General features: G+C 36.5%; 1 protein-coding gene across 1 annotated transcript; it reads left to right on the top strand.

Moving 5' to 3' along the window:
- Positions 1–2,518: 2,518 nt before the first annotated feature.
- LOC136821788 (protocadherin Fat 2-like) lies at positions 2,519–10,253 on the top strand. The gene is made up of 7 exons (XM_067078001.1): positions 2,519–2,630; positions 2,836–2,900; positions 3,278–3,414; positions 3,885–4,010; positions 6,681–6,750; positions 7,504–7,628; positions 9,442–10,253. The coding sequence occupies exons 1-7, from the start codon at positions 2,574–2,576 to the stop codon at positions 9,822–9,824; spliced, it is 963 nt and encodes a 320-aa protein (XP_066934102.1). The 5' UTR covers positions 2,519–2,573; the 3' UTR covers positions 9,825–10,253.
- The last annotated feature ends 620 nt before the right edge of the window (positions 10,254–10,873 follow it).

The following is a 10,873-nucleotide window of genomic DNA, read 5'->3' as shown; positions in this document are numbered from 1 at the left end:
TATGGGTATGTGCCGGCCTTAAAGGTGCCTTTTTTGAAACATGGCAGTTTGAAAAATCGGAAAATCAAACTTCAGTCCCACTAAGAATCGGAAAAATAGGAAAATTTCAACTTTTTGCCCCCAGAAAGATAGAAATTTGGTGAAATTAGTCCCAAAAAGTGAATTAAAATTCACACAATTTCCCTTGTTTCTTCTCCTCTTTATTCTGCTAAGGGTCCGAGGGGCAGGGCCGAAAGTCAGCTCGCAACCATAGTCCCCCCGGAAGGCAGCTAGGACACGCACACAAAAAAGCGTGATAGCGCAATTTTATGTTGCTTTTTATAAAATAACTTCGTCATAACTTCGATAACTTTTCAAATTCAACAATGACTTAGATTTACAGCAAAATAATTATCGACATAGATGTTTAAAGGTCCCTTTTTACGAAGAAAGAACTCTAGTTTTTACCGCCTTTTGAATGTATTTTTAATGTTGCTGTTGTTCTAACAAACTTGTCTTGTGATTCTTATGTTTTATTTTATATTTGTTCTTTTCTTTAACAGATTCTGTTTAAAAGATTTTCTTTTGTTTTGAAAAGAATTCGAATGTCTCAAATCAAATAAGGTCGTTAATTACATTCGAAAACATAAAACAAAACAAAAGAAATTAAAAAAAAAGAAAAAGTCTGATCTATCAATCAAAACAAAGTCTTTATAAAACGGCACGAATCTGATTTAACACATTTGTGGAGCAAGAAGCAAAAGTCATCTTTTAAAATAACAAAACATTGCTTGCGAAAACGAAAGTTACACACAAAAAACAGACATACAGACTACGGCTGACGAGTGATTTTTATAAAAGTGCTCTCCTAATTCTCGTTCTCGACGAGGTACGTCCTTGAATTTTCAACTCAACAATCATTACATCTTCCTTCTAAAATTCGAAACATTTAAAGCTTGACGATAATCAAGAAAGTAGCCAAATTGTTTTGCTCTTGAAAAAATGTTGTTCTTTAACCATTATTACAAGCATACATTTCCATCACGGGACTCCTTTCCTCTGCTACCTTAAGAGAAGAAATTTTGGCGGAACTTAATTTGGCGGATTTGGCGGATTTGGTCAAAATCCGCCAAATTAAGCTCCCGCCAAATTTAATTTTTGCCGTCATCTGCCAAATTAAATTCCCGCCAAATTTAAATTGCTCTATTTATTCCCCCAAATGTGTGCTATTAAAACAGGTAATTCCTTTTTTAATGGCATTTTTTGGACAAAAATGTCCTTCATCCGCCAAATTAAATTCCCTCCAAAAAAACTTTTTAAAAAGAAAATTTAGCACATTATTTCCAATAATTTGGAGAGAAGTCTAGAATTTATACCCAAAAGTGTGTCCAGTTTTTTCCATTCAAATAACCAATAAAAAGCATTGTGACTGGTTCTTTGCATTTACAACGGGTTTGCAACAAATTATGCAGGCATTTAGAAACTTTTCAAGACACTTGTTAAATCAGAAATGAGTAAAAAATTATAAGGCGCGCAAAAATTAGGGCGCGCGAAAATTAGAAGGCGCGCAAAGGCGCGCAAAAAAGATAAGGCGCGCAAGGAGCACCTTTTTTGAAGGCGCGCAGGTGCGCAGGGCGCGCAATTTAACAGACTCCGGAAGTAAGTTTTAAAATAAAAACAAAAATAAATTTATATCAGGACAATTTTTTTTAGTCGACAATAAATTAGTTCTCACATGACTTTTCGTGCAATACTCGATATTTCACTCGTTCCGAGATTTTACCGATATTACGGAAAAATCTGGGAACTCGTAAAATATTTCTTGTATTGCACTCGAATTCATGCGATAACTAATACATATTAGCGAGTCAGGAAAATCTTGATTTTTTTTGGATTTATTTTAGCGAATCACGATTTCAAAAAATTTGGCGTGGATAAATTTTAGCGAATACTCGTATTACATTATTAATAACTGAGTTCGTTTTCTAGCATTTCTCTGCACTGAAACCCTTCGTATTGATAAAAATGTATCAAGGCAATATAACCAGAAATTTCGCGTGGATAAATTTTAGCGATCTGTCGATTCGGTGTGTTTCAGCGAGATTTATTTTAGGGAAAATAGGGAAAACTCGCTAAAACGCTAAAATTAGTCTCGCTAAAATTTCTACGATTAAAGTAATCTTAGAGTCTAAGTGTGAGCATTTCTTATTTCCGTGTAGAAACCATGTCTGTGTAATAATACTCATTCCCTTGAGAATAGTTTCCACAAGGTAGCACAAACGAGTGCACACCTAAAGTGAATGGGCTTTAGATGGATAGAGTCGATATTTTACGTGGATAACCCAGTAATCTAGGACTTTTAGGCAGATTCTTTTCAAAGGGTCCACGGCTAGCTTCGACCATTGGAAGAAGCGGGGATCCGAGCCGCAAACTCCTGGCTTACAACGCTGACCCCTTTGACCACTAGGCAATCGCTCCTTACTTTGGAGCCATGAAAGGTTTACACTTCACCTTTAAGTTCTCTCTCTTTTTCAGATATTGGAGCATTGATTGGAGCAACGATTAGGTTCACTGGATATAATTACACCAAACAAATGAACAACACCAAATCTCTTCAATTCCGACAAATGGCTAACATCATCAACAAAGCCGTAAGCTAATAGAGTAGATTCTTCATAACTCGAATCATTATACAGTGGAGTCTCGTTAACTCGAGCCTCTATAACTAGGATGTCCCGAATTCTCGTCCCTTCAGTTAACAATGCTTTGCAAACCTTAACTCGAAATCTCTAACAAATTATTCCGTTCCGTTCTTCGCTATGCTGTACATCATCTGAAATTTCACTTTCGTTCCAGATCTTTGATGTGTACGAGGAAGCCAAATATCAATCTTTAACATCTGTTAGAGTCGATCGATTGAGGTAATGACTTTTTACTTTAAAGTTTGCCTCCAAAGTATATGAACACTTTTAATTTTCGTAAACTAAGCTATAAGGTTTTGGCGATTTGGGCCAAATAGGAGAATCAAATTAAATGTTTTTTTATAAGAACATCCAAAATTTTTGAAGCCTTTTGATGTTCTTAACTTTTTTGGATTTTAAGCCTAAAGATGTTCTTAACATGTTCTTATTTTCACCATTTTGTGATCATTTTTGCCTATTTTCCTTAGAAATTGGGTTTTTTTAGTCCGCAAAGCCTTAAATTCTTATAGTTTGTTCTTATAAAAAACATGTATTTTTTTAACAAGAAAAGTGTAGTTCAGACATTGAATATCAAATTGAATGTTTTCATACTTTAGGTCAGGAAGTGTCATTTCTGAAATCACATTGAATTACAACGTCACCATCAAAGAAGACTTCTTGAAACCTTTGAAAGACGCTTTATCTAAAGGAGAAATCGGTGGAGAACCTGTCAGCTCTAAACAATCTGATATCGGTTAGTAATATATTCCTTGTTCGCTCCTGGAAATAGGTACACTTAAACAAAATTGGTACCGGTTATTCTCTGACAACAACCCCTAAAATCAAAAAAATTCCACTAACGGATGCTCTTTATACTCCCGTTTTTGTTGAGGTCTGTGATTCAGTCTACCCTTAGAGAGAAGATTTTGAACACACATTTTCGACAAAACCTTCAAAAAAATATGATTATTTGAGAGGATAATTTTGTGATTTTGGGGATCGTTTGAGAGAATAACCGGTACCAAATTTTTTTGGTACCCCGGGGGTACTAGGTTTGCGAAATGACATGGGGTGCCGCCCGATTTTAGGGTCTAAAACCGAGGAAGAAAAGATTTTGTGATGTTTGGGACCCTTGCCGGGACTTTTTTCCAAAAATTTAGCCTTTTTAGGGACAAATATTGGAGTTTTTGTGGCATTAGACTAATGCAATGAATTCTTTTTCAGATGGTTGTAAATACCTAGAATGCGAAGGAGAACATAAACAATGTCAATTTTATAACAACATGACATTCCCAAGATGTGTCTGTAGCAAAGGATTCTACCTTGGTGCTGATGACCAAACATGCTTAGGTAGGAACTGTTTCATACCAAGTGCGCTACAAAAGAAATTCTCTCTTTCAAGTAAATTTTGTCAAGATCTAAGAATTTTAAAAGAACCCATCATTCTTGATTGGAGAGAAGAAAGAGAAACTTCTTGTGGTGCACCCGGTAGATTGGCCTCCTGTCTTAATAACATCCCTGTCTCGGGGGGGGGGGGGGGTTCACTTTTACGGTATGACGGTATTGGGCCTTTTTACCCCCGGTAAATCGGTATTACGAGAAAAAAACGACGGGATTACGGTATTTCATTTTCTACCGGTATCGGTAAATTGCCTGTTTTTTTGTCGGTATTTCGATATTTTTATCAATAAAAAACGGTATTTCGGTATAAAACTATTTACCTTTTAGTTTCTTCATGAGTTTCATGCAGAAAAATTTTCGAAAAAGATAAGTCTCTTCCGCTATTTTAACCAGTAAAATTTTCTTGCTCGCTTCGCTCGCACAATCTAGGATGTCCTATTGAGTTATTGTCATGGTGAGGTTATTCAAAATAAGCAAAACTTTACGATAACTAAACAATTTTTGTTATTTTTCTGCGGGCGCATTTTTTTAATGACAACTTTTGTGATGCAAATACTGCATCCAGTAGTTCTAAAAGCATCTTGTGCAGCATCGACCGATTAAAAAATAATTCACATCATGATGCACATGATGCGTTTTCAGGCAATCTAGGCATTCTAAATTTTAAATTTTTTCTTGGGCGAAACTCTTGGAACGCCGCACCGGGTACGGCAAGGTACGTCGCTCGCCGTACTATATTTTTGCCAACAAATGGTCAGTGTTAAATAAAATCAAAAATTGTATGACCAAACAAGGCATACTCGGCTAACAATAGCGTATTAAGGCCGTTTTTCAATAACAAAGGAGAGCGAAAATTCTCGAAAAATTTTCGCGCTCGCTTTGCTCGCGTTACTTTTTTAGATTTTTTTTCTTTCCTCCGATACGGGGGGGGGGGGGGGTTAAACTTTAGAATTCGCGTCCTCTAGTTGCACCCAAAGAGAATATAAAAACTTTAGCTTTTATAGTATCTTTGTTGCACCACAGTACCACCTCTATGGAGCCTGTGTTAAAGTCTACGGCTTCTCAGACCATGATTGGCCCAAACCTCGATTTTGAATTAATTCTCAATCAATATAAAAGACATCTTATGGGTCTGCGAAGAAGAAATTATTGGAGGAAAGGCTTATTTTTGCATTTGCCTCCCGTAACAAGCAAGTAACTTTGGCGCGGCAGACCTAAAATATTGCTTTATGAAAGCTCAAATAGCTGTAAAAGAGGCCTTAAAAAGTGGACGATATCGAGAATAAGGTCACAAAACTAGCAAAAAACTTTATTGGCGAAAATGTTTGGTATAAGAATGGGACAAGCTGGAGTTTTTACACGCTCTCGTTTGATTTGGTTGGTCGTTAATCTGTAATAAAACAATTTTGTTACTTTTTCTAAAGAACGCGTCATCTCTATTACTTCAAATAACCAATTAGTGAAGTCTCTTGTAAAAACTTCAGCCCATCCCATAAGAATAGGTCAATCTGTTTAAAAGAGACCATAAAAAGGTTAAATTTAGCCCAATAAGGTCACAATCGTTTAACCAAAGATGTAAAAGCAAAAATGGTTTTTTTCGCGCGTGAATACGTGAATTGGAAAAGATTTGTGCGTGAATACCTGAATTGAGGGTTGACTGGTGGGCCTCATAAAGTACAAAACTTGTTTGTACAATTTCTCATTTGTTACTACACAATAGATTTGATAACTGAAAATTCATTATTTTCGAGAAAAAAAACATAAATATAATATCGGTATCGGTATTAGGCTTCCTTCACCGACGGTATTACGGTATTTGACCCAAAATCTTGTCGGTATGACGGTATTTAAGACCCCTGAAAACCCCCCCTGTCTCAATGCCGATTGGGATATGGATAGGTACGACCAGTTTCATAGCTTGGCGTATGTGTGTTTTTCTGCGACGGAGACGGTAAGGTTATAATTTGACTAGATCCTAACCAGCTGAGGACGACGGTAAATCAGCACTTTTACCGTCCTCGATATTGCGGGTCAGAACTGTGGGTTATTCCAAATCGCTTCAGTGACTTTACCGTCCTGAAAAGTGCAGATACATAAACTCGCTGACATCTTTGTGACCTGGTGAGATAATTGAGCTGGCAGCAAAAAACCAAATAGTTCAATGCCGATTTGAATGTTAAATCACCTGTTTTTGACCAGGGGGGAAATTGAATTTCATTGTTTGCAGCTCAGAAATGCATATGGTATTCGAAGAATTTTGATGAAGCTCGAAATATAAAGGGGATGCCAGACGCATTCTTCACCAGTCTGCAGAATATTTAGAGTAGTTGGTAAAACAAATAATTAATGCTATCTTTTTTAATGAATATCTCTTATATAGAGCCTTCAGCCTTCAACTACAGTCACAAGTCATAAGGCGGACCCAAAAGCTAAAAATGGTTCTAATAAGATTGAGATAAAAACCAATGCACCCCTCTAAAATCGAAATATTCAATGAAATAAAGTGGAAATACTAAAATCGCATTTCCTTGCTCGAACTTTAAATTCGGAAAAAAGTTAAAATATCCAAAATTCTCAATTATTTTGAACTTAACTTAATTTAACTTCTTCGTTTTATAGCTGGTTGTACACCAGGTTTTTGTTTGAATGGAGGTTACTGTGAACGAAATGCTCAAGGAAGATCTTGCAGGTTCGTAGGTCATCTTAAGGCTTGGGGACACGAGAAGTTTTTTTCGCGTTGGTGCAATGCAACATGCTCCATCCCACCAACACAAGAAAAAAGTGCCTGTTTCATGGGACAAAAAGTGAGGGAAATACCCAAAAGACACGCTGATTTTGTCCCTGGGAAAAAAGTGAGATTTCACTTTTTATTGATAGAAAGAAAAATGGGGTTGCACCAACGCGAAAAGAAACTTCTCATGTCTCCTAGCCTTTACAGTCGTTACTTCTTCTTATGGATTGCCTTTATCATCTTATCTCATCTATGTTTAATATAATTGGTAGCTTTCTTAAGCGATTTCATCCAATGAGGTTTTTTTATTTTGCAACAAGCAGTGGATGAACTATGGGATTCATATATTCTAATATACTCTAATATTTGAATTTATGAATCGGATGTTGCTTCCATACTTTAGGCTTTTTACGGGATTGTTTGACTCGTTGGGTTCGAAGCAACCAAGGGGCTAGAATCGATTCTTTAATCGCTTCCCTGGCAGTCCCTGGGCAAGAAAAATTGAAATCTACAAATTTATGCATCGTGCAGTAATATTTAAAAAAAAATACTTTTAATTTTACATCTTTGATTGAAAATAAGTGGCTTCATTTTCCATCCTCAAGAGTCTACTGTCCCTTTGGGGGTTCGAATTCGATAGTTTCGGGCGTGGTATTATACTATTCATATTCTTCACTTCATAAATTTACCCTGAATCAACTTCTTCTTTAGATGTCCAAGTAACTACAAAGGAGATCGTTGTCAAACCAAAGATGAAGATAAACACGAAGGGTTGATTGTGGGTGTCACCATCGGTGCTGTTGTGTTCATCGCATTCATTTTGTACTGCTTGAAAGGTATGTGTGGTTCCTCGCCTATTCTACAGTAGAGTCTTTATAACTCGAACCACTGCAACTCAAATATCTCCTACTCGAACTAGTTTTCTCAGTTACTCGTACCTTCAGTTAACCCTTCAAACCCGACAGACGTGTATACACGTTTTGAATTTTCCAATAAACCTAGACTTAAGGTTATTACTCCTGACCACTTAATTTAAACGGGCATAAACCGAATGCTTTTAGAAAGAGTGTAAAATTACCTTTTCAATGGTACCAAAATCAAACTCTCAAGTTACAAGGTTTTATACCAATTTGAAATTTTGGATTTCAAAAAAAAAGTTGGACATTTTTTGAAAATGTGACGCGCTGGAAAGTTTAACATTGCCTTATAAACCCCTTATAAACCTTACTTCATACACTCGGGTACCTTATAGCCGCCCCCCCCCGCTAATTAATTTTTCGAAGATTTTCCACCCAGGACATTCTTATTCCAACCCCCCCCGCTTATTAATTTTGGGAAAATGTTTTTGAAAGTTCCCTTTTTTGTCTTAATTCTGCTGTATAAGCCTCCTTTTCAAACATTTTCCACCCAGGACATTTTTATTCCAACCCCCCCCCCCGCTTATTAGATTTTGAGATTTTTTCCAACCCCCCTGCTTATTCCAACCCCCCCCCCCCGGCTATTAGGTACCCGAGAGTAACTGGAAGACTCCTTAACTCGAACAGGTTTGTGTACCCCGTGCCGTGCGGGTTCGAATTATAGAGAGAGACTCAACTGTACTTTGGTATAATTAAGCGCCACCCTTAACATTCTCGAACGTGTGAAGAAGTCGCCACACTTCAAGGTTTTACTCTTACAATTGATTAGCTTTTACCAAAATGTCAACCGGACAATTTAAGAAACTTCAGCTTTAGATTATACTCTTTTTGGATACTTATAACGACTTCTACAAAACCTGTCTTGACTTTCTGAGAGTCGATTTAATATGATTCTTTTGTGCTCAAGAGAGTCATCATGAGAAAATACTCATTTATTGATGGTCCTTTTACTCAGATTATTGTATTAAATCTGCAGTGGAGAAAGAAAAGGCTGTAATTTTTTGATAGATGTCGAATTACAAGAATTGTCAAAAATCCTGTACAAAAACATGAAACATTCAAACTCAAAAAGTTAAGAAGATCCGAAGGTTTTTGGATGTTCTTATAAAAAAAACATTCTTTAGTGTTGATTGATGATCATCAGGATAATCAGATAAAATAATTTCCAGTTCAAAGGTAATAATATTGGAATAGAGAAAGGACCATTGGGTTTAAAGCCGCGAAGGGGCTAGTTTAGAAACTTTTGGATTGGAAATGAAAATACTTAATTTCCCATGCTGAACGCTCGCGTGTGGTCTTTACACAAACGCCGGATTGAAAGTAAAATCTATCGCTAGATTTGAAAAAATGCAAAGGAACCGCTAGATACAATCCTTCGTCATGATTGCCGCGTGTCCTAGGCGCGTTCTGGATGCAGTTGTATTGAAGTTTTTACAAGATGCTCACATAATTGGTTATTCAAAACAATAGAGATGACGCGTTCTTTAGAAAAATATAATATAAGTTTTTGTTTGAATAGTTAACGACCAATCCAATGACAAAAATTCTTGTAAATGTTCAACTTGACCCTCTGGATGGGAAATGAGTGGCTTTACTTTTTCTTTCCTGGGAAAAGGTAGAGACTCTACTCTAGCCCTTCGGGCTTTAAACTCAATGGAAAGGACCCTTGTAACATAAATCAACCGCTCACAAAATGATTATTATTCTATAGCTCCTCGTGTTTATTTTACAGCTCAATCAAAGAGAGGTTCTTCTGAGTGGAAAGAAAAACCATTGACCGATGATGTCGAAGTTAATATGCAACCTATGGAAAACATCTCTTCAACACCTATAGTGGTTCGCGTCAGTCAAAGAGATTCTACAATGCGAGGAGACGATGATAAACCTGTACCCACAATGGGTATCGAAAACGAAGGTGCTGATCTGGAAGATGGTGCACAAGAAACAAAAACATCAACTTTGACTGTACAATTGAAACCAAAGTCTCAACCATCACCAGCAACTAATGATAAATCCATTTTGATTCCAAATGAAGGGGATAAGATATCAAGAAGTTCTTCAACTTCGTCAGGAAGTTCCAGATCCAGTTCATCATCTGAAGAATTGAAAAACTAAAAACAAATCATAATTTTTTTTTTTTGTGAATTGAAAACATTATTGTTTGAGCCGGACTCATAATTCATTGACCGTGTGACCGTTATTTGTAGTCTCCATGCATCATCAATAATGATGGGAGTGTTCAAATTGCAAAATAGTTTTTTTGAAAATAATCGGTTTATATCACTTTTTGCGTTTTCTGCATTTTAGAAAAAAGCTGCCCTCCTTCTTTAGCCGAAAAGATTGTATTATTTGCATATAATTTTTGAATTTTGTGTCTGTTAGGCAAATCTAACACTAACCTGGTCGAGCCTTTTTTTGTCATTTTATATATTTGTAAATTATCATAGAGAGTTCTTCTTTCACACATTACTTTTATTATCATTACATATAAAATATCCTAGATTTTGTAGTTTATGATTTTTATAGATTCTTTTATCAGAAGATAATATACAATGTATAGCAATGTGCCCTCCCGGTTATTACCATAATGGCTTTATGGCAACTCCTGAACTTGGGCACAGGATGTACGGAAGATAATATATGGTATTGTCATTCAAAAAGTTGCGTTAGTAATGCGAAAGTCGTGAGTTCGAATCTCACTTCAGTCCTCAGTTTAGTAGTGTTCGCGAATAAACTGAGTTAGATGCTCCTATCTACGCGCTGGCACCATATAGAGGGTAGATCCCAAGCTCGTCCCCGTGTATTTCAGGCTTTACTTACGTTACTGATAGACGCCAGAGTATTATCTAGCGCTATCAGTAAGCATAAAAAAGCCGGTAATACACAGGGAACGAGGTTGGGTAGGTCCTTTATAATGATATCGAAGTCATTCAAAAATCTTGTGTTGTTCATATAAATCCTTTCCTCTAAAGCTATACCCAAACTTGTTCCAATCAAGTACAGACTTTCGCCGACTTTCCTTCGATTTTGATTTTCAATCGTCTCTTATATCCCTTGTTCATTGGATTTTCTACATTCTCAGTCTCATAGGAACCAATCTTACATGTGTATTATAGGCTTTTTTATGCTTACTACTGACAGCACAAGGCTTTAATACCCTGGAC

Source organism: Clytia hemisphaerica, unplaced genomic scaffold (genome assembly GCF_902728285.1).
Source record: "Clytia hemisphaerica strain Z4C2 unplaced genomic scaffold, Clytia hemisphaerica genome assembly, whole genome shotgun sequence".
NCBI classification, from domain to species: Eukaryota; Metazoa; Cnidaria; class Hydrozoa; order Leptothecata; family Clytiidae; genus Clytia; species Clytia hemisphaerica.
The sequence above is the reverse complement of the archived record's forward strand: the minus strand, read 5'-3'. Positions and strand labels throughout refer to the sequence as shown.

Coding starts and splice junctions, on each gene's coding strand:
- LOC136821788 (XM_067078001.1), top strand. CDS start 2,574: ATGAACAACACCAAATCTCTTCAATTCCGACAAATGGCTAACATCATC. Junction 2,631..2,835: donor CTAACATCATCAACAAAGCC/GTAAGCTAATAG, acceptor CTTTCGTTCCAG/ATCTTTGATGTGTACGAGGA. Junction 4,011..6,680: donor TGATGACCAAACATGCTTAG/GTAGGAACTGTT, acceptor TTCGTTTTATAG/CTGGTTGTACACCAGGTTTT.